This window comes from Carex rostrata, chromosome 7 (assembly GCF_964058835.1).
Source record: "Carex rostrata chromosome 7, lpCarRost1.2, whole genome shotgun sequence".
Taxonomy (NCBI): domain Eukaryota; kingdom Viridiplantae; phylum Streptophyta; class Magnoliopsida; order Poales; family Cyperaceae; genus Carex; species Carex rostrata.
The window spans coordinates 2,495,285-2,517,809 of record NC_135924.1 but is presented as its reverse complement, the minus strand read 5'-3'; the positions used below and the strand labels follow the sequence as shown (position 1 = coordinate 2,517,809).

The window sequence follows — 22,525 nt, the reverse complement described above, 5'->3', positions numbered from 1 at the left end:
TTTATGAGAACATAGAGAAAATAATATAAATCACATCTAATGTAAACTTTTGCCTATTTACTTGAGTTTCATTTTGGGCCTAGAAGATAATTCTTTTATCTGAGCCCAATTAACTGAGTTTCATTTTGGGCCTAGAACAATTCATCAATGGATATATATTTGATGGTACACAACAATTAATTCATCAATGGATCTTCTATACCATTCAAGTAAATCAACTAAAAATAAATTACCACAAGTAATTGGGAGTACAAGTAAAAGAAGCCCAAGTGACAATAAACTCTACTTAATTTCTGATTTAGGTTTTTGCGACAACTCTTAACACCTTCAAATCTTGCATCTCCCTGTTCTCCAATCCAGCTTATACTTTACTGTCGTTTTCATACACTCTTATCTTTATTCATCTGTTTATCCCTTTACAAATGTATAACAAATTAAAATCCAACCATAATCTTAACGAGGAAAATATATTTCAAAATTATTTGTTTTATTAATATACAATAAATTAATCAGTGCAAACTCACCTTTGAAAAATAAAATACAATGCTTGAGCAAAATCAGCAAGGAGGTTTGTCATCAGGGGGAGGCAGCATTTTTGCCTCTGTACTATTACCATTCTTTGTTATAAACACAGTATCCATTCCCCAGATTAAGTGTGTTTCATAGTGACAGTGCATGAACCAAACTCCTAATTTAATCGCAAAACCAAAGTATTTTATGATTAGTATCTGAAAAACACTTAAAACAACAATTTTTAACAATAACTAATCTAATATTTGATTAATTTTGCTGATCAACTATCTAATCAAATATTGCTAAAAAGATCGTTCTCATTGTAGTTGTGTAACACCTTTAATTGTCAAAATTAAATCTATAAAAAAGATTCAATAAATTGATATTTAAAAGAAAAAAAGGAAAAATAATAAACTCACCTGGATTAGCTGCCCTAAAGCGAATAGTTGCCCAACCGTTCTTCGGCACACCCAAAGTGTTCTGATATGGTGGATCGACCAAGTTGTAACTCAGAGGATCTGTTGTGTTGTCGAAGTTGCCGGTTCCTCTTCCAATGACATAGAATCTGTGGCCGTGCAAGTGTATTGGATGGGTAACCTGTCCATCTACTAAGTTAGTGCCCTGAAACACAATCTCCACGGTTGTGTTATACTCAAGAACTTTCACTTTTGTCGATTTATCAACAAATTTTGCATTTTCTTGATATTGTGCATCAGTAAAATTGAAGAAGAGCGGTGGTTGGTCAGGGAAGTCAGTGGTGTACACACCGGCAATAGAATTATAATATGCATCTAGCACAGCAATTTTTGGGTTTTGGAAACTAGCATTGTTCATACTAGCAGCAAGTGTAGTACCGTTTTGACCATTACATCTACTTGTAGGGCACCGTTGTTCATTCGCAGATATTGTGATATACATTTTGACATCGACAGTTTGGGTTAAGACAGCTGGGTCATCTGAGCCGGCTAGCGAGCGAAGACCACTAATGAACGCAGCGGATGCATTAGTGTCATTGTAGTTTGGTAAGGATGTGTAAACCGGTCTTATTGATGGAGAGAAATGATTAGTTTTGTATTCTAAAATAGCTACACTTTCATTCCTATCTCTAGGGGCTGCAGAACTTCCATCAAAGTATAGATCCGCGATCATGTAATAACGGAATGGGGAAGAAGAGTTTTTGAATTGATTGGCCTGTAAGAGGAGGTCCATTGTTTGGCCCGGGTTGATCATTATATATTTATTCATGTAAGGCTTCGTATAGCTGGCGTCAATTCCAACCACCGTTACATTGTGGCCGGAAACCCCAAAAAGGAATGCATTTTCCATGGCTGCATTTATTACACGGAGGAGGTACATTTTGCCTTGTTCGACTTGTGCCTTAAAAGTTTCTGCAACAAAAATAAAAATGAAAAAATATACATAGTTAGACAACATTTTATTTAAAAAAAATAATAAATTTTGATGCTAATTTTGTTTAAATTGATAAAGTAAAGCACATTGTCAAAGAGAATCTCCATCTTATGAAATATTATAAATAAACAAATTCCTATACCAGGAACAATAAATTACCATTTGCTGAGCATGGCATGAAGTCACCAGGCTGTCCATTGATGGTGTTGGCATCAGAAAGTTCGATTTGACCGCGATATTCAGCTGCACTTTGGTACATTTCTGTTATGTTTCTGTTCCACCATTCTCCTAGAATCAAAGTGAATTCTTTATGGGTTTTGTGGAAGGGGAAGGTGGTTCCGAGCTTCGGGTAAATAACAATAGCACCGTGAACAGTAGCACGATCATATTCGCTATGTGCATGCCACCATAGCGTGCCTTCTTCTTCCGTAAATTGGATCCGTTGTGTGTAGTTGGCTCTTGGTTGGATAGGGCACTGAGTAATGTATTCCGGTCCATCTGACCACGGGTCCCTAGGCTGGTTTATGCCATGCCTATAGAAATTAGATGAATACTTGTTAGTCTTGCATGTATTGAAATAATTCCTTAATAGTGCAAATAACATATTCTTTATGTATGTACTATGTATATATACCAGTGGATGGTGATGTTCTTGTTCCCTCTGTTGATGATCTTGACAAAGACTGTGTCGCCTCTGCGGGCGGATATAGTGGGTCCCGGATATGATCCATTGACAGTTAGCATGCTCTTTGTATGATTGCAGAGCCGGGTGTAGGTAGCTTCTTGAATCTGTTTAAGGGAAATATAAAAAAAATAAAATATATATATATATACATATAGCAAGTTACAAGTTCATACTTCATAGTTTGGTTTCTCTAGCTGTAAGTATATTTTATTTTGAACTGGTTCCGATCACTAGTTGGATCTGTGATGGATACTTGCTAGAAAAGCATGCATAGGGAAGAGCTGGCATTCATTTTATTGTTTAATTGTGTTATGTAAACCAAAGCCTGAATTGGATGAAGACGAGCCGGTCTTCTAGTAATTTTATCGCCCGAGCAAATTTTTGCCGAAAACTCGTCTGACTCGTATTGATCTTGTGATGATCATAGATGTAGCTATTGTGAATTCGAATTGAAATGTAGTATAAATTAGAGAGATAAGTGAGTTTGAGGAAAATAAGAAAGACGATATATGAGTAATTAAGGAGAGGTAGCACAGTTTGTTGAGATGTAATTCAAATATGCAGGGGTATTTTAGTCATAGTCTGTTTTATTTTTAGCCAGTTTTTTTATTTACTACGAATAGGTGTGTGTTTTTAATTACAGCATGTTTAATTGAGTGATGGAGGGAATAGCGGTTATTTTTAGAAAAGGAGGGAGATGCCAGAGTTAGTTTTCTTTTTATTATTCCGAACTCTATATATATGTATGTTCTGTAATAATTGGATCCATCGAGAGAAATATATTACAGAGATAAACTAGTTCTTGTTTTCTTTCTTCTTGATCAAGTGAGTTTCTGTGAGTGATTATTGCCAACATTGTGGTATCAGAGCGAGGGATTGAGGGCCAAGAATGAGTAGTTCTAATCAATTGTCAGTTCCTTCGTTCAATGGTGACAATTATGATTTCTGGAAGATCAAAATGACCACTGTATTCAAATCGCAGGGGTTATGGGATATAGTTGAGAGTGGTACTCCAAATCCAAATCCAAATCCTGATGAAACCAACAAACGTGATGCCAAAGCCCTGATGTTGATTCAACAAGCCATGGATGACTCCATCTTTCCTAAAATTGCATCGTGCACTAAAGCAAAAGATGCGTGGGTGATTCTGCAAAACTCCTTTCAAGGGACTGCAAAGGTAATGGTTATCAAACTACAAAATCTGAGAAGAGAGTTTGAAACTCTACAGATGGGGAGAGATGAAAAAATGCAGCAATTTCTGACAAGAGTGCAAAAGATTGTGAATCAGATGAAGATCTATGGAGATCAATTGTCAGATCAGACAGTAGTGTGCAAAGTACTGAGAAGTCTGACTGATAATTTCAACCATGTAGTTGCAGCCATTGAGGAATCCAAAGATCTTACAACTTACACCCTTGATGAACTCATGGGCTCTTTGATGACCCATGAATCCAGACTGATGAAAGCAGAAGAGAAATCAGAAGAGAAGGCATTTTATACACAGAGTCAGTTTTTTAGAGGAAGAGGAAGAGGCAGAAGTAGAGGAACATCAAGTGTATTTGGTAGAGGAAGAAGAGGAAGAGGGACAAGTGCAGGAGGAAGAAATTCAGATTCTTCAGGGTATAAGTCGATTGATGAAAATAGTAGAAAGGTGAGATGTTACAATTGCAATTAGGTTGGGCATTACCAGTCTGAATGTCCTACTTCAACCAAGAAGCATGTAGAATGTTTTCATTGTGGTAAATTTGGTCACTATCAGTCTGAGTGTTACAAGAAGATGAGGGAAGAAGAACAAGCCAGTTATGCCAAAGAAGAAGAAAGTGAGAGGGATGAAGGTGAAGCAAGTATGTTCATGGCTTACACTGACTGTCAAACAGCAACTAATGACATTTGGTTTGTTGATAGTGGGTGTTCAAACCATATGTCAGGACAGAAAGAGTTCTTTGAGGATTTGGATGAGACTCACAGATTGAAAGTGAAGCTGGGTGATGACAAAGCAATTCAAGTAGAAGGAAAAGGTATTGTAAATGTCAAAACATCAATTGGTTTGAAAAGGATAAAAGATGTGTATTTTGTTCCAAGTTTATCTCACAATCTGCTGAGTGTGGGACAGTTGACCAAAAATGGTTACTCAGTTGTGTTTAAAGAAGGCTTATGTAAAATCATAGATGAAAACACATCTCAATCTGTAGCAGAAGTGAAAATGTCAGGTAATAAGCTCTTTCCCTTAGTTACAACCAGTGTTAAAGCCTTAACAGTACAAGAAACCAGTATCTCAGACCTTTGGCATTGTAGATTTGGGCATCTGAGTTCAACAGGCTTGAAACAATTAAGCAAAAAAGGGATGGTTGTTGGTTTACCTGAAATTGGAGAAGTTGAATTCTGTGAGAGTTGTGTGTTTGGTAAACAGTCCAGAAGTTCATTTCCAAAAGGGCAAGCAAAAAGGGCAGAAAATGTGTTGGAATTGGTTCATGCAGACCTATGTGGACCAATGCAAACTGAATCAATTGGTGGAAGCAAATATTTTTTGTTATTCACAGATGACTTCAGCAGAATGAGTTGGATTTTTTTCCTGCATCACAAGTCTGAAACGTTTCAGAATTTCAAGAAATTCAAAGCTGTAGTGGAGAAGCAGTCAGGGAAGAATATCAAAACTCTTAGAACTGACAGAGGGGGTGAGTTTTTATCTAAAGAATTCATTAATTTCTGTGAAATGGAGGGAATTCATCATGAGTTGACCACTCCATACACTTCAGAGCAAAATGGAGTGGCTGAGAGGAAAAACAGATCAGTGGTTGAGTTAGGGAGGAGTATGTTAAAGTATAAGAGGCTGCCAAATCGTTTTTGGGCTGAAGCTGTTGCTACAGCAGTGTACATTCTAAATGTTTCACCAACCAAAGCACTTATTGACATAACACCTTTTGAGGCCTGGACAGGATCGAAACCAAGTGTGTCACATCTCAGAATATTTGGGTGCATTGGGTATGGTTTTGTTGAGCAGCACAAGAGATCCAAGCTTGATGACAAGTCCATAAAGTATATTTTTATTGGGTATTGTCTTCAAACCAAAGGCTACAGATTGTTTGATCCCTTGAGTGAGAAGGTAGTAGTGTCAAGAAATGTGAAATTTGATGAGAAGGCCAGATGGATTTGGGATGATGTGAAAGAAAAGTCAGAAGAAAATGAAGTGGTGGAGACAATTGAAGAGGATGATGAGAGTGAATCTGAGAGTGATGAGGAGGAAAGAAATGAAGTAGAGCAGACACCTGTAAGGGTGTACATGAGGCGCAACAGAAGCCAGTTTTCTGATGTTGCTGGTAGGAAAACCAAAACATTAGATGATCTCTATAATGCAACACAGATGCTATTAGTAGTTGATCCTGAAAATTATGAAGAAGCAGTGATTGAAGAAGAATGGAGAGTAGCTATGAAAGAGGAAATTGATTCAATAGAAAGGAATCAGACATGGAGCTTAGTTGAAGCTCCTAAGGGTAAAAATGTCGTTGGAGTGAAATGGGTATTTAGAACAAAATTTGGGCCTGATGGAGAAATTATCAAGCACAAAGCTAGATTAGTGGCAAAGGGGTATAAGCAGCAGCCAGGAATTGATTATGAGGAGACTTTTTCCCCTGTTGCAAGGTTTGAAACAGTTAGAATCTTGTTAGCAGTTGCAGCTGTATGGAGTGTGCCAGTATATCAATTTGATGTGAAGTCTGCTTTTTTAAATGGTGAGATTGTTGAGGAAGTATTTGTGGAGCAGCCAGAAGGTTTTAAAATCAAGGGAAAAGAAGGTCATGTGTACAAACTGCACAAGGCGTTGTATGGGCTCAAACAGGCTCCTAGAGCCTGGTACAGTAAAATTGACCAGTTTTTTTCTGATACAGGTTTCTCAAGAAGCAAAAGTGAACCAAGTCTTTATGTCAAGAAAAAGCAGGATGGCACACTCATGATGGTTTGTCTCTATGTAGATGACATGATCTATCTGGGTACAAATCAAGAAATGGTGGCCGAATTTAGAAGAAGGATGAAGAAACAGTTTGAGATGACCGATCTTGGTCTTCTTAAATATTTTCTGGGCTTGGAGATAATCCAGAGAGAAAATGGCATATTCCTATCACAGCAGAAGTATGCAAGAGACCTGCTTAAAAAGTTTGAAATGGTGAACTGCAATCCTTGCACAACTCCAATGAACGTCAAAGAGAAACTGGTAAAAGAAGATGGTACTGGTGCAGCTGATGGTTTGAAATTCAGAAGTCTAGTTGGAGGTTTGATTTATTTAACTCACTCTAGACCTGACATCACTTTTTCAGTTAGTGTGATTTCAAGATTCATGCAAAATCCAAGCAAACATCACATGGGGGCTGCAAAAAGGGTATTGAGATATGTAGTAGGCACAGTTGATTTGGGAATCTGGTATGGAAGAACAAAAGCAACAAGCCTTGTTGGTTTTAGTGATAGTGACTGGGCTGGATGTCAAGATGATAGAAGAAGTACATCAGGGTATTTGTTCTTTATTGGTACCGCACCTGTAAGCTGGAACACGAAAAAACAACCCACTGTGGCCTTGTCTACAGCTGAAGCTGAGTATGCAGCAGTTGGGTCAGCAGCATGTCAGGCAGTTTGGATAAGAAGGGTTCTAGCTGATGTTGAACAGAAGCAAGAGGAGGCCACTGTGATTTTTTGTGACAATAAATCAACTATTGCAATGTCCAAGAATCCAGTTCAGCATGGAAGATGCAAGCATATTGATATCAAGCTTCATTTCATCAGAGATCTAGTGGCAGAAAAAGAAATATGCTTGGAATACATTACAACTGAAGAGCAAAAGGCAGATATTTTAACCAAGGCTTTGTGTTTACCAGCATTGGAGAATCTGAGAAGAAAATTGGGTGTTACAAAGTTTGAATTAAGGGAGGGTGTTGAGATGTAATTCAAATATGCAGGGGTATTTTAGTCATAGTCTGTTTTATTTTTAGCCAGTTTTTTTATTTACTACGAATAGGTGTGTGTTTTTAATTACAGCATGTTTAATTGAGTGATGGAGGGAATAGCGGTTATTTTTAGAAAAGGAGGGAGATGCCAGAGTTAGTTTTCTTTTTATTATTCCGAACTCTATATATATGTATGTTCTGTAATAATTGGATCCATCGAGAGAAATATATTACAGAGATAAACTAGTTCTTGTTTTCTTTCTTCTTGATCAAGTGAGTTTCTGTGAGTGATTATTGCCAACACAGTTGGCTAGAGAAAAAAGTTTTAGAATTGTTGGTTTACTAAAAATTGAGAGTTCAATTTCACCTCACAACTTGAGATCCTCTGCGCGAAGATTTCCAAAGAAAAAAAAAAGACTATATTATGGCGGCAGTGCGATATAGAACAAGAGAGCTTAGCTTAGAAATTACTTGATTTATCTTTGAATTTGTTCCATAAACAAGCTTTTATAATTATATAATCATCAATCGGGTTTCTAATTTATTTTGTATGCATGAATTGTATTGTACATTTATCAAATCAAAATAAGAGTACTGTACATTTGTACCACTGAACTATGTGGATAAAATAACTTTGTTACCATAATATTTAATAAGAATATGATTTGTAATTTTTCACAACTTTTCTGAGAACAAAACAGTTAAGCTTTTATAGGAACCTGACAACTGTCTGGCAAATTCAATCACTGGTCAAATCTTCCAATTCTTACTACGTACCTTTGATAAGGGCTACCTTCTAGAACGCTAGTTCATTTACAGTTGGTGTAATTGGCATGTGCAAGTTTTTAAACTTATGTGTAAAAATCTTTAAACCTAACATATGAAGTTTTTAAATCTAGTATATCAAATCTCTAAACACTGTAAAATTTAATCTCCAAGTACAATTTCATATGGAGATTATATTAAGCAATTCGGATCGACTGTTTAAACTTTACAAATGAAGATATAGATTAATAGTACGGACCGATCTGCACTTTGCCAATACCATAACATCACTCGTTCCATTTATTCAAGTATAGTGCCTTCAGAGTTGATAATGCTAATATCAAATACATATCCGCCTTTCAATGAGCAAATTATATACAAATAAAAATATGGATAAATGTCAACAAAATTTAAAACCAAATCCATCTTTGTTGAATACGGATATGGAATGAATAATTGATGAATACATATTTGAATACAAATATAAAATAAATAATTGTAAGTCATATGAAATTTAAAATACAAATTTTAATATACAAAATTTAAATATGAGAAAGAAAAATTACTGTCCGGACCTATCATGCTTAAATAAATAAAAGTTAATAAACCCAAATTTGTAAGATAGAATTCGGAAAGAATTTTCCACAAGTAATTCGCTCCGAATTGCTGTCTAGTCCGCCAATCATGAGCTCCTGTCCGGTTTTGAAATTAGTCACACAATGCACATTAAAGTCTAAAGTCTAAGATTAAGCCTATATACAATATCTATTTTCAACAACAAGATTCATTGTGATGAGTATTTGTTTCATGCAATCTTTTAATTATGTTGTTTGATTCATTTGTAAAATATACAATTATTATATTTAATGATTTCGTTGTATAATGGGTAAGTTTGCAGGTTCAATATTAACATTATATTTACAAGATTGAGTTTGAAGAACCAATAAATTCAACAAGACTTTATGAAGATTAAGATTATAAATTATAATATCAAATAGAGAAGTAAATTAAATTTGAGATTGTTGATTTCTAGAACTATCTGTTAAGTAAGTAAACCATTCAGTATAGAATGTATTGAATGGTACCAGACGGGTAGAGGAACATTTTTGTACCAAATAATTATTCTGGTTAGCAATCGTTCATAACGGAATGTTCCATACCATCCTGGAACTCCCCGGATTAACTCCGTTCTAAACGAATGCTAGCCGTATTGTTTGCTATTCAAGTTACACAAAATTATGATGAAAGATAATATCCATTTTATACGGACATAAATGTAGTGAATGATTAGTGTATAATTCAAAAAGGTGAAAACCTAATTTCAATTATATTTGAACTATATGTTTGAACAAAAGATCACTGTACTGAACGGATCTGTTCAAATACCTAGATTTGAAACTGCCTCTATAAATATAGTTAATACTCTAATTTCATATTTGAGCTACCCGCCTCTAAGTTTCAAAATCACTTATTATATGCTCTTGGGAGCTTCAATCTTTCAGAGAGCTAAAACTTTGATACTCTTCAGATAATCTCAAATCCACTTGACTAATCTACTTCTAGATTTAGCTAAGTGTTGGTTCATTGTTCTATATTGTGGAGATCTACTTTAGTGCTTCCTTGGAATAGCTGCGTGACTTTTTGCTTGTAGGGTATTAAGTGCTCACCGGCTCGAGCGTTTACGCTTACATATATTCATAGTTATGTTATAATCCCCTGCGTAGGACTCTTCAACTGGAGCTTCTAGGCTCAACCTTGTACAGGAGTTGTCTGTGACTTCCCATGTGTGTTGGGCTTGCATGTCACTAGTTGTATCATTTTTTCATTGAGTAATAGAAAAGGCGCGCCGACAAAGTTGCATTGTCTCAAAGACATAGCCATTTTAAGCCGAACTCCATTAATATTCCGCGTGCTATTCTCTCTTACTTTATGTATTTACTTTATATTATTAATTGATTGCAATGTTTGTTTGTTTTATCTACTATCACGAAAAATATCTAAAGTTATTTGAGTCACCATATTGATCATCCTCTTCTAATTACCTAACCCAATGAGGTAATGAGTTGGATTACCCTTTCAGAAAAGAAAAAAAGATGCCTTTTTGAGTATGAGGCAAGTGGATTCAGATAGCAAATTACATTGGACATCGAATAATTTTCAATCCGATACCTATTGTTAAATCTAACTCTCAATTATAGCAAGTTATATTTTTCAAGCCCTATATTTCTTGTGAAGATTTTATTTTATTTCTTGAATATTCAAGCTCTATCTCTTGAATTAAAAAATAATAACAATTATATCAATATTAATTGTGAATTGTGATTGCAGAGAAATCACTTACAACAAAAGTACGATGATGAATCTTGGCTCCACAGGGGATGGAGAATAAACAGCATAGCATTAGACCGACGGCTATTGGCCATAACGAGAAAAGCTTACTAATAAACATGGTGCTTGAAAACTAAAAATAAATCAAAAACAATATTGCTCAATATTTTGTAGAGTTGTTTCCTTCCTCCGAGGAGACTGAGCTGTATTTATAATTAAACCATTAGAACCCTTTTCTTTCCATTATTCCAAAAACATTACTATCAAGTGTGGTGGCACTGGCTATTAGCTACCTGTTAATTTTATAACTATATTTTATATATACTTATCTATTTGAAGAAATTTGTGTATATATTGTAATAAATAAAATGCATCAGCTGTACATGTATGACTTCGAACTTGGAATTTTATACACCCTTTTCCTTGCAAATATGGATACTAATGATATAATAGTGTAAAGTGTGTCAATAAAGCCACCTTAATTTTGTCTGCGCATGCATCATACTTACAAAATTTATTTGAAAAATGCTCGTAAGATCATTACTTGTGACTTGTGAGTAATTAATGCTTGTTTAATTCGTGAATCTATTACGGAAAACACAACCATATATGACATATTATATATGCATGTGAAAAAATTGCACATTAATAGTGTATAATGAGAGGAGGCATTCGGGCAAAAAAAAGTTCCAACATACACAACCGGTCTGAAAGTTTTGAACCATTTTCAGAAGTCACATTTATTTGTGCACAATTAAATTAATACTGATTCGTCTACGGTTGTGCTATTTTATACAGTAATTTCTTAAAAACCGTGTATTATTTTGCTCAGATTTCAAACAGTATTTTTTTAGTTCAAGCTGTGTTATTCATTCGCATCTCGCAACCAAAACCCCTATTAGTAATTAATATCTTGTCTCAACCGCCTCTTCACACACTTACACCACTTAAGTCGAGCCTCTCCCTTACTTTGTCTCTTCATTTTCTCTTCATCTAGTCTTCGCCACTTCACACACACCATTCATCTTGTTTTCAATCATCAGATTGTGGAGGTTTAATCATCAGATTGTGGAGGTTTAATCACAGCTTTTGTTAGGAAATGAACCTCTCCTCCATGGATTTGTTTTCAATCATCAGATTGTGAATGTATAATCACAACTTTTTTAAGGAAAGGAACCTTTTCATGGATGTAAGATCTAGACTTCGAATGAGATATTCCTTTGTTGACAAAAGTTGTGAATAACCTTGAAAGAAGTAGGATGGAACTATGGTGATCTATAAGACTGGACATCATCACATTGTGATGGGATATAAATTAGTCGTAACTATAAAGTGTCATTTTCATTCACATAATTGAAAATAGAAGTAGAGTTCATAGTTCATACACAGTTCAACACAAAATGAATCTACGTTTTTTTTATCCTATCCGAAATCTGTATGTCTATATAAATTATTTCAAATTTGTATAAATTAGCTTCTTTTATGTTTCTTTAATGGTAGAATTAAAATACATTGATGCTATCTAGCAAGCACATTATAAAAACAATTAAGAACAAATCGTATATGGTTTTTAAATAATAACTGTGTATAAATCCTGTGTATAAAATACATTGACTATCATGTAAACCTTTGTAAGTTATACACGGTTTGTTCAGGAATTATGGTTCTTGTAATTCACACCTCTTCGATCACAGTCTTTTCTATATAACTGTGTTAAAACAGTAATTACGGTTTGTCAAAAATAATAATAGAACTATCAAAAATAATAAAACAACTCAAGAACACAAGACTCCCATGAATCTCCCTTCCCTCTCTTATTTTTTATTTATTTTCTTTCTTGATTGAATTACACAGCTCTTACATGCCTATTTATCAATTTAGAAATATTTTGTATATCATGCTAAACATGAAAACCAATCCTTAGAATTAATGACAAATAATCAAATACTATTTATTGACTATTTCACTAGATATGATTGATATCCTTCAATTTCTTTTTTTCTTCGTTTGATTAGATATAGATCTTTTAAAGGATTTGACTTGATCTCCAAGTTATGCTAGAACCGAGTGTAATCTTAACACTCCCCCTCACGAGGGTACGTAAATGTCTACCATTCCAATCTTCTCCAGCATTTCTTCAAATGGTTTAGTTGCTACCGCCTTGGTTAAAACATCGGCCACCTGTTCTGTTGATCTAACAAATGGAAGTGAAATAATGTGAGAATCAAGTTTTTCTTTAATAAAGTGTCTGTCTACCTCTATATGTTTTGTCATGTCATGTTGCACTGGATTATGTGAAATGTCAATTGCAGCCTTATTGTCACAATACAACTTCATCTCATTTTCCATTCCCAGTTCTAATTCATTAATCATTTTTCGTAGCCATAATAGTTCGCAAATCCCTTTCACCATGCCTCTAAATTTGGCTTCAGCACTAGATAAGGCAACCAAATTTGGCTTCAGCACTAGATAAGGCAACCACATTTTCTTTCTTACTTCTCCATGTTACCAAGTTTCCCCCAACGAAAGTAAAGTAACCCGATGTTGATTTCCTATCCATGATATTTCCTGCCCAATCTGCATCTGTATATCCTTCAATCTTTGTATGTCCATTCTTCTCAAATTTGATTCCTTTGCCGGGTGTCCCCTTCAGATATCGTAAGATACGTGTGACAGCTCCCATGTGATCTTCACTTGGATTATGCATGAATTGATTTACTACTCCCACTGCATAAGCTATGTCAGGTCTAGTATGTGACAGATATATTAATTTTCCAACTAACTTTTGGTATTTTTCTTTGTTCGTAGGACATTGATCAGGACAAATCTCAAACTTCACATTTTGTTCCATTGGGGTACTAACCGGTTTACAATATAACATTTCAATTTCGGCCAAGAGATCAAGAACATATTTTCTTTGAGAGAGGAATATACTTTTTTTTTATCGTGATACTTCAATCTCTAGAAAGTATTTTAGACCTCCCAAATTTTTCATTTCAAATTCTTTTGAGAGCTTCATTTGAAGCTTCTCAATTTCAACTTTGTCATCACCTGTTATAATCATATCATCTACATAGATAATGAGAATTGCAATTTTACCTTTAGTCCTTTTAAAGAACATGGTGTGATCAGAATCTCCTTGATTGTACCCATAGTTTTTCATAGCCTTGCAGAACCTCCCGAACCATGCTCTTGGTGACTGTTTCAAGCCATACAATGTTTTTTCTAATTTACACACTTTGTTTTTTGATCCAATATAGTTGTAACCGGGAGGCAGCTCCATGTAAATTTCTTCTTCTAAGTCTCCATGAAGAAATGCATTTTTGACATCAAATTGATGTAATGGCCAGTCAAAGTTAGCTGCAAGGGACAATAAAACTCGAACCGAATTTAATTTTGCAACCGGAGAAAAGGTTTCCTGGAAGTCAACCCCATAGGTTTGTGTATACCCTTTTGCCACTAGCCTAGCTTTATATCTTTCAATTTTCCCCTCTGCATTGTACTTGATTGTATACACCCATTTACAACCAACTGTTCTTTTTCCTGGTGGTAAATCAAGTATTTTCCATGTACAATTTTTTTCTAGGGCTTTCATTTCTATAGTCATTGCTCTAGTCCATTCTTTACTTTTAAGGGCATCCTCAACTTTTTCGGGTATGGCGATAGAAGATAGTTGGTTTGCAAAATTCTTTAATGGTTGTGGCAATTTTTCGGTTGAGGTGTAGTTTGCAATTGGATATGTTATTTCTTTACTCGTCCCATCTTCCGGGATGTATCTTTTTGGTGGTTTGCTACGATTAACATGTACAGGATATATAGGCTGGGTTTCAGAAGAACATACCTCATTGTTATCTTCTCGTGGTATTGCCTCAATAAGATCTATCCATGGCTTAATTCTATTTGGTGAATGATCCAACTGACCTGTTTCTGCTGGATTTTGTTGCTCAGAACCTTAATTATTTTTTGAACCTGAGTCAACTGCTGCTGGACCCGAGTTATTTGCTAGATCTGTACCCGAATCGGCTACTGCTGGACCCGAATCCACTGTTGGGCCTATACCTGAATTCACTGCTGTTGGAGCCGAATCAGCTGTTGCTGGACCCGAATCATTTTCTGGGCCTGGACTTGAATCAGCTGCTGGGCCTGGACCTAAATCAGCTACTAGTGGATCGGATAGAAAAGTTAGATCAAAGTCCGGTTCATCATGACTGTTGCCCTCCTGAATTGGATCTTGGATTTTGTTAAAAAATGACTCATTTTCTAAAAAAGAAACATCCATGGTAGTATAGAATTTTCTAGTACCTGGATTATAGCATTTATAACCTTTCTGATCTGATCCCATTCCCAGAAAACATATTTTTCAGCCCTAGGTTCTAACTTTGTGCGAATTGGTTTTTGTATATGGATATAAGCAACACACCCAAATATTTTTGGAGGCAAATTTAAGACAGATGGTATGGTCACATGAGATGATAAGACTTGGATGGGGGTTTTATAATCATTTGCACTTGTAGGTGTACGATTTGAGAGGTATACAGCAAATGAAAGTGCATTATCCTAAAACATAGGAGGTACTTTATTTTCAAGTAGTAGTGATTGGGTCATTTCAAGTAGATGTCTGTTTTTTCGCTCGGCAATGCCGTTTTGTTGAGGTGTTCCTACACATGTTGTCTCATGAATAATTTCATTTTTTCTAAAAAAATTTTGTACCCTCTGGTTCAAATATTCTGTCCCATTGTCGCTCCTTATGGTTTTTATTTCTTTCCCAAATTGAGTCTTTACCAATTTATAGAAATCTTGAATAACTTTAGAAACCTCATCTTTTGTTTTAAGTAAATAGAGCCAAGTCATTTTGGAGCAATCATCAATAAATGAAACATACCATCTACAACCAGATTTGGAAATTATAGAGGATGGTCCCCATACATCTGTATGTATCAAATCAAAAGGATTCTTACATTTATTTTGAGTACTATAATAAGTTGTTCTATGACTCTTAGATTGGATACAAGTTTCACAAACAAAATCTTTAGGATCTAAATGCAAAAATAAATCGGGTAAAAGCTTTTTCATGTATCCAAAAGACGGGTGACCTAGCCTTTTATGCCATACACAAATTTTATTCTTAGTAGATATATGATCCCCCCCTTACTATATAATTGCTACCAGTTTTGACTTCATCCAAGTAATACAACCCATCCCGTTTAGTACCATGACCAATGATCTTTTTCGTGAGAATATCTTGGATTACACAATGGTCAGGGAACATAAGCACAACACAATTTTGATCATTTGTATGTTGGCTAACAGATATCAGTTTTGTTGCAAGGGAAGGAAACACAAGTGTATTTTTCAACCTTATTTGATTTGATAATACAATTTCTCCTGCACCTTCTACAGGATAAACTTTTCCATTTGCATTAATAATTCCAGTTTTATGTGAAGTGCACATGATTTCTAATTCAGTTTTTTCATGTATCATGTGGTCAGTTGCACCTGAGTCAATGACCCAACCTTCATTTTTCATGTTTTTGCTCAAATTTGAGATATTGCACTTACCCATGCTAGTTTTGAAAATACGATTTTTACCTTCACAATGATCTTCTCTTTTTGTTTGTGACTCAGTTCTGACTGCTACCTGCTGACCATATTAGTTTGGTCCTGGCTGCTGCCTTGGCTCTGGTTTAGATCCAGCTGCTGCTCCTTTTAAAAATGTTGGTTGCTGCTTGCTGGTCACCAGACTGCCTACAGCTACAGTTGTTGTTGCTACACCTTTTCCTTTCTCCTCATACTTCTTCTTCTTGTCACCTTTCCACCAATCTGGGTAGCCTACCACTTCGAAACATTGCTCCTTTGTGTGTCAGTTTTTGCCACAGTTCGTGCACCTTAATTTTGTGCTATCAAATTTTACATCAATAGCACTTGAATGAATTATACCCTCGGTCATGGCAACAGGTTAAGGTATGATTTGTGTCGCCGGTTGAGGATTGTTTATGATAGCAATTTTCATAGCTATCATTTGAGTCATCATTCTCATCATCTGCTCAATCAGTGCAACAATGGTGGTCGATTCTTGGGATTCGCCTTCTGACATTGTTCTACCAAATAAAGATCGCTCCTTAGAGCAGTATAGCACAAGAAATTGAAGTTAAAGACAAAAAGGGCAACAATTTCTCTAGCTATACCACCAGGCAACCACGCTCTGATACCATGTCAAAAATAATAATAGAACTATCAAAAATAATAAAACAACTCAAGAACACAAGACTCCCATGAATCTCCCTTCCCTCCCTTATTTTTTATTTATTTTCTTTCTTGATTGAATTACACAGCTCTTACATGCCTATTTATCAATTCAGAAATATTTTGTATATCATGCTAAATATGGAAACCAATCCTTAGAATTAATGACAAATAATCAAATACTATTTATTGACTATTTCACTAGATATGATTGATATCCTTCAATTTCTTCTTTTCTTCGTTTGATTAGATATAGATCTTTTAAAAGATTTGGCTTGATCTCCAAGTTATGCTAGAACCGAGTGTAATCTTAACACGGTTCTTTTAATTCGAGCCTCTTCGATCATTGCCCTGACTTTTAATTCCCACCGCCCTCCTGTACGTCTAGTCAAAGGACTCTCTCTTCTCTTCTCCCTTCAATCCTCTCTCTTAGAGTTTCGGCGCTTCTTTATTTGAAAGCTCGCTATAGAAACCAAAACCACTTTTATTCCACAATCTGATCCATTATTTGTCTCGAAGTAGGAGGCCAAGATGAAACATGGAAGACTCAAAACGAGGGATTTCTGTCAAGATGGGGCATTGATTCTACGATTGCTATTTGAGAGGGAGTAGTCTCTCCTCGTTCAGTATCTAATGGGATAATCTTTTAATTTCTGTTTTAATCAACCAAATCTGGGTTAGGCTTGGAAATGAGTATTGCCCCACTAAAAATTATCTGAATTTTTGTAAACTTCTTAATGTTTTTGTTGGCTATGTATGTTTGTTGTATGATCTAAATTTTACTTTGCAAATTATAATAGGGAATAATGAAAACAATGACTGATCATAGCCATGCCGACAAGCTCAAATTCTGAGCTCAAAGTTTGTGTACATGTTCTTCAAGTTCTTTAGTTATGTTTTATTTCGCAAGTTGCAAATTGCAATAATATGTTTTATATATATGGAATAAGTTCCATTGAAATTAGGGTCACAAACTGATTTTCAAAGTTAAAACTTGTTCTAAAAATTAAATTATGTTTCAAAATCAAGTTTCTGGTAGCTAATGAAAGGTATGTGACAGTACATTGCTGTTTAATCTCTTACATAGATTATCTTGGAAATAAGTTGTGATTTGCGAAAGAGTTTAAACAAGAATGCAAGTGCACTATCACATGACCATCCATACACTGTCAAAAACTTGACTTTAAATCATGATATATTTTTTTGAATATATTAATTGTTTATGTTTGTTGAATGTTAAATGAATATGCATGATTTATGTATGCTGTGATGTTGAATATTTATTGAATCTAAATGTAATATTGTATATTTAATGGCTAGCAAATATGGGGGCTAACCAATTATAAATCGTTTAAAAAATCAAAATGTATACGGTTCTAATTAATAACAAAACGTGTATGGTTGCCAAAATAAAACATTGATGCCTTGTAGAAATAATGTATATAACACTTATTAGAATATACAATTACTTTAACAGTGTAGAACTCACCATTTTCAGCTCATTTTTTTTGGAACCTAGACACAGTTCAGTAACGGTGTACAATGTATCCTCCTATTCATGCATGACATGCACTTGCTGACATGGTCGTGGAACCGTATGTCATTAGCTTTTCGGACTGCGTATAGTCACTTTTTTTGTAGTAGTGTCACATGACCTATAGTAGTGCCTCACCATTGAAATAATCTAGTTTTCCTATTTACTGATAATTAAGTTGCTTGTCTTCAATTGATATTTTTCTTTCTTATTTTTTTCATGGATGCCCCACACCTTTTTGTGTGTTACATATTTTTCCCGTTTAATTCCTTTATTTCTTTTATATCCCCTGACATCCGCTAATTCTCCGCTTTTAAATGTTTCATCCTGAATTAAAATTGATTTGTATTTCAGCTAAAGGTAAATTGTACTATAGCTACAGCTAAACAAAAGACGAACCAACCAACCTATATGGGTAACTGTGGTTGTTAAATTTGACCTGAAATATATAGAGACTCACTTGTTCAAAGAATTGAATTTCAACTTAAATTAATCACCCTAAACAAGAAAAAAATTAAATCTGCTACCAAACCTGACATGATAACCAACCAACCTGTATGGGTAACGTAACTGTGGTTGTTAAATTTGACCTGAAATATATAGAGACTCACTTGTTCAAAGAATTGAGTTTCAACTTAAATTAATCACCCTAAACAAGAAAATAATTAAATTTTGTACCCAACCTGACATGATACATGCCAAGTTGCCAACCCCAACATGTCATAATTTGCCACCTCCACGGATCATCCATTCCAGTGTTCAACAGGAACAAACTATCAGAGGCCAGAAGGGAAGAGATAAGGGCCTTAAATATCTAGGTTGAAATTACTATCCTTGTAAATGGCCACAGCTAAGGCCTCGACAACATCTGTCAGAACCTTCTTGTATATATCCACCATAAATCTGATCCTCCTCTAGTTCTTGCATAACTGTCTTTGTAAATGGCCACAGCTAAGGCCTCGACAACATCTGTCAGAACCTTCTTGTATCCACCATAAATCTGATCCTCCTCTAGTTCTTGCATAACTGTCTTTGTAAATTCTTCCACCTATCCATGCATCCCAAAATATTAAAAGCTTTAAAACCTGTTTTGTTAATTCTTTACATTCAGTAAAAATATTTGTAATCTGGGTGCATAATCAACTAAATTAAGATGAAAGCTCTTGTAAATTTGATGAAAATATGGATGATTTTTTCTTCTCATCAATGAATTCATCTCATTAATATAATGAATCGGACTAAACATTTTCAAATTGAAATTCATTATCTATATTCATCTCTAGCTCCTCCTATGAAATGAACACATTTCTCCTTTATCATAACTCGCGACCATAGCCAATTTCAGGAACATATATGGTTCTTTTAGGCAATCACCAAATACAGTTCGCACATCTGATAATATGAACAAAGTATTGGAAAAAAAAAATGAAACGAACAAACTTGAATAGATGAATTAATAGCTAATAGTGGGGGTAAAATTTTTTTTTTTTTGATCCAAACGGTGAGAGTAAAGAGGAGGGAGGGAAAGAACCGTTTTTTTTTATTAGTAGGCAAATAAAATAAAAAATATTGATAACAGAGAATGAATCTGGCGAAATTTGAAATCTAATAAAACCGTTTTGGCTTATAAGGTCCATCAGACATTACAACCATAACGTCCAAATAATCTAACTCAATTAATCATAATTGATGAAACAAAAATCAAATAAGGACGTTACCAACAATAACATCCAGACATTACCTCCTAATTTAGCATGGCGCTCCAGTCTCCAGACTTAGAATAAGAACCGAATAATATATAATCTGGACGTTACTGTTGGTGATGGCCTGGTTTTTTTTTCTGTTTTCGTTAATTAGTGATTAATTAATTTAATTATTTGGACGTTATGGTTTATAACGTCCATCGGACGTTATAATCCATTACTGTTTTCTTAGATTTCAAATTTTACCAAAATTATTCATTATTAAAAAAATTGGAGCGAAAGATAGAAGGGGTAAATGTGGGTACCATAGAGTTATTTTGTCAATAAATTTAGTTGAGGGGTATTTGTAAATGTGGGTCCCACTGCACCTAAGACCATTACTTGTGACCTGTGAGTAATTAATGTTTGTATTATTGGTCCCAAGACCTATAATAATACCTCACCATTGAAATAATGCGGTTTTCCTATTTACTGATAAAGGGGCTCTCACACCTTTTTGTATGTGTTACATTTTTTCCCGTTTCCTTTTTTGGGGGCTATCATAATTAATGTGTTACATATTGATATCAACATCACCAAAAATATCAGTGAATGACAATAATAGATTTTATGATAGAGAGAATAATCTTGTATTGATTATGTGTATTTGATTACAAAAACACGAGACTAATTATTTGTAGATTTGATTATGCTTAATCTTAGATATCTCAACTAATTATTTTCTAACTAACACCTTCATATTGCTAATCAACTTTTAGAATTTACCGCCACAAATATCTGCATAACTTCTATCATCTCGCCTCAAGCTCATCGGGCGGTACACTTGGTGAGCTTGAAATTCCGAAGAAAAAGATCGATGTTACTAATATCTCGATGTCATTGTTCTTGTGAAATTGAATCGTCAAGTTGTATATTTGGGTCTCCTTAAAGGTAGAAGAAGAGAGAGAGTAATGAGCTCTTTTGGCTCAAGAATTAGAGATGTCAGTTGCACCATTTTACCCGTTTATGCAATCTATATCGTATTCGATATGACAAGTACAGATAAAAAAAATTTCATAGACTTATCGGGTATGGATATGGGTAAAGTTAATTTTTTATCAAAACAGATAACGGCATTCCAAACCCATTAGCTAATCTAGTCATTATTGTGTGTGTGTGTGTGTCTATATATATATATAAATTAATTTGCAATGATTATTTATTCTTCAACTACTCTTGATAGTTCTGTTACACTTTGTTGTATCCTAAAAAGTTGAAAATTAATTATTTGGACAAAGATGCTATTTAATTAACATAAGTAGGAGATGAAATTTGGTACAAAAGTTGATAGTTCTGTTACTCTTGATAGTTCTGTTAATTTGGTACAAAACCACAAAATAGGAGATGAAATTCATAAAATAAGTTCATGGTTAAATTCTACTCAAATAATCATGAAATTTGATACATTATACATCTCCTAACTCAAAATGGTTATGAAATTAATGAAATGGAAAGTTTTTATTGGTGCCACATGGTATGGGGTACCCATAGCATTTACCCTCATCAAAATGGGTTCAAAATGGAGGCCACAAGCAAATCCCTATACCCTGCACCCACAAATCAGCCTCTCTGAGCTGTTTTTCACTAGTATGTTGAGATAGGTGGACATGGCTCACCAAGTTTGAACCTATAGACCAAACTGTTAATGTCTCATAAACCAAGCCTATCCAACACACCAAAAATCATATTTATTTATTTTAAGCACAAAAATATAGACTAAAAAATATTTCGTAGTTTTTATAGTACATCTAAATTTAAATAAAGTTCATCAAATAAAAGATCCTTCTAATTAATACATTCAAATTTTAAAATACTCTATCTATTTTCTAAAATTATTTCTGAGAAACATTCAAAATATTTAAAACAAAGTCAAAATTAGTGCTTTAAAATGCAAACGCATGGACGGCAAATGCGGTCGCATATGCTTATGTAGTGGTCTTCTGCATACAGAATTTCATGCAGTCAAGTTCATACTGTTTTTAATATACGGATACATATACGGTTCATGTGAACTTCAAAAAAGCTTAAAAAATATTTTGCGATAGAGAAGATTAGAATCTATAACTTTTATAATATGGTGAAGATCACAAACCACTAGACTAAACAAGTCTTTAGATATAAATTAGTTTTATTTTATCTATATTTCTTTAACAACACATAGTAAAACCGCATATGTATTTTCTACATACAAATCCGCATATACGACCGCATGCCGCATATGCGGTATGTAGTGACCTTCCGCACACATGAACAAAATTGCATTTTAAAACACTGGTCAAAATTACGCATTTGTAGATAGAGAAAAAGGAAAGTGAAAAGAAATCCGACATCTGTTTAGCTTGATAATTTGATCTGAAAAATCGAAGTGAGGAGT

At 34.6% G+C, this 22,525-nt stretch overlaps 1 protein-coding gene across 1 annotated transcript; it reads right to left on the bottom strand.

Moving 5' to 3' along the window:
- Positions 1–196: 196 nt before the first annotated feature.
- Positions 197–10,847, bottom strand: LOC144557614 (putative laccase-9). The gene is made up of 5 exons (XM_078306210.1): positions 10,646–10,847; positions 2,558–2,712; positions 2,083–2,456; positions 933–1,901; positions 197–688 (listed from the first exon to the last, which is right to left on the bottom strand). Exons 1-5 carry the CDS (start codon positions 10,751–10,753, stop codon positions 558–560), a joined length of 1,737 nt encoding a protein of 578 aa, XP_078162336.1. The 5' UTR covers positions 10,754–10,847; the 3' UTR covers positions 197–557.
- Positions 10,848–22,525: the final 11,678 nt, after the last annotated feature.

Excerpts from the sequence above, each read along its gene's own strand:
- LOC144557614 (XM_078306210.1), bottom strand. The coding sequence starts at position 10,753 with ATGTTTATTAGTAAGCTTTTCTCGTTATGGCCAATAGCCGTCGGTCTA. Across the intron at positions 2,457-2,557 it reads AAGAACATCACCATCCACTG|GCATGGCATAAACCAGCCTA; the intron begins GTATATATACAT and ends TAATTTCTATAG. Across the intron at positions 1,902-2,082 it reads CATGCCATGCTCAGCAAATG|AAACTTTTAAGGCACAAGTC; the intron begins GTAATTTATTGT and ends TTTTTGTTGCAG.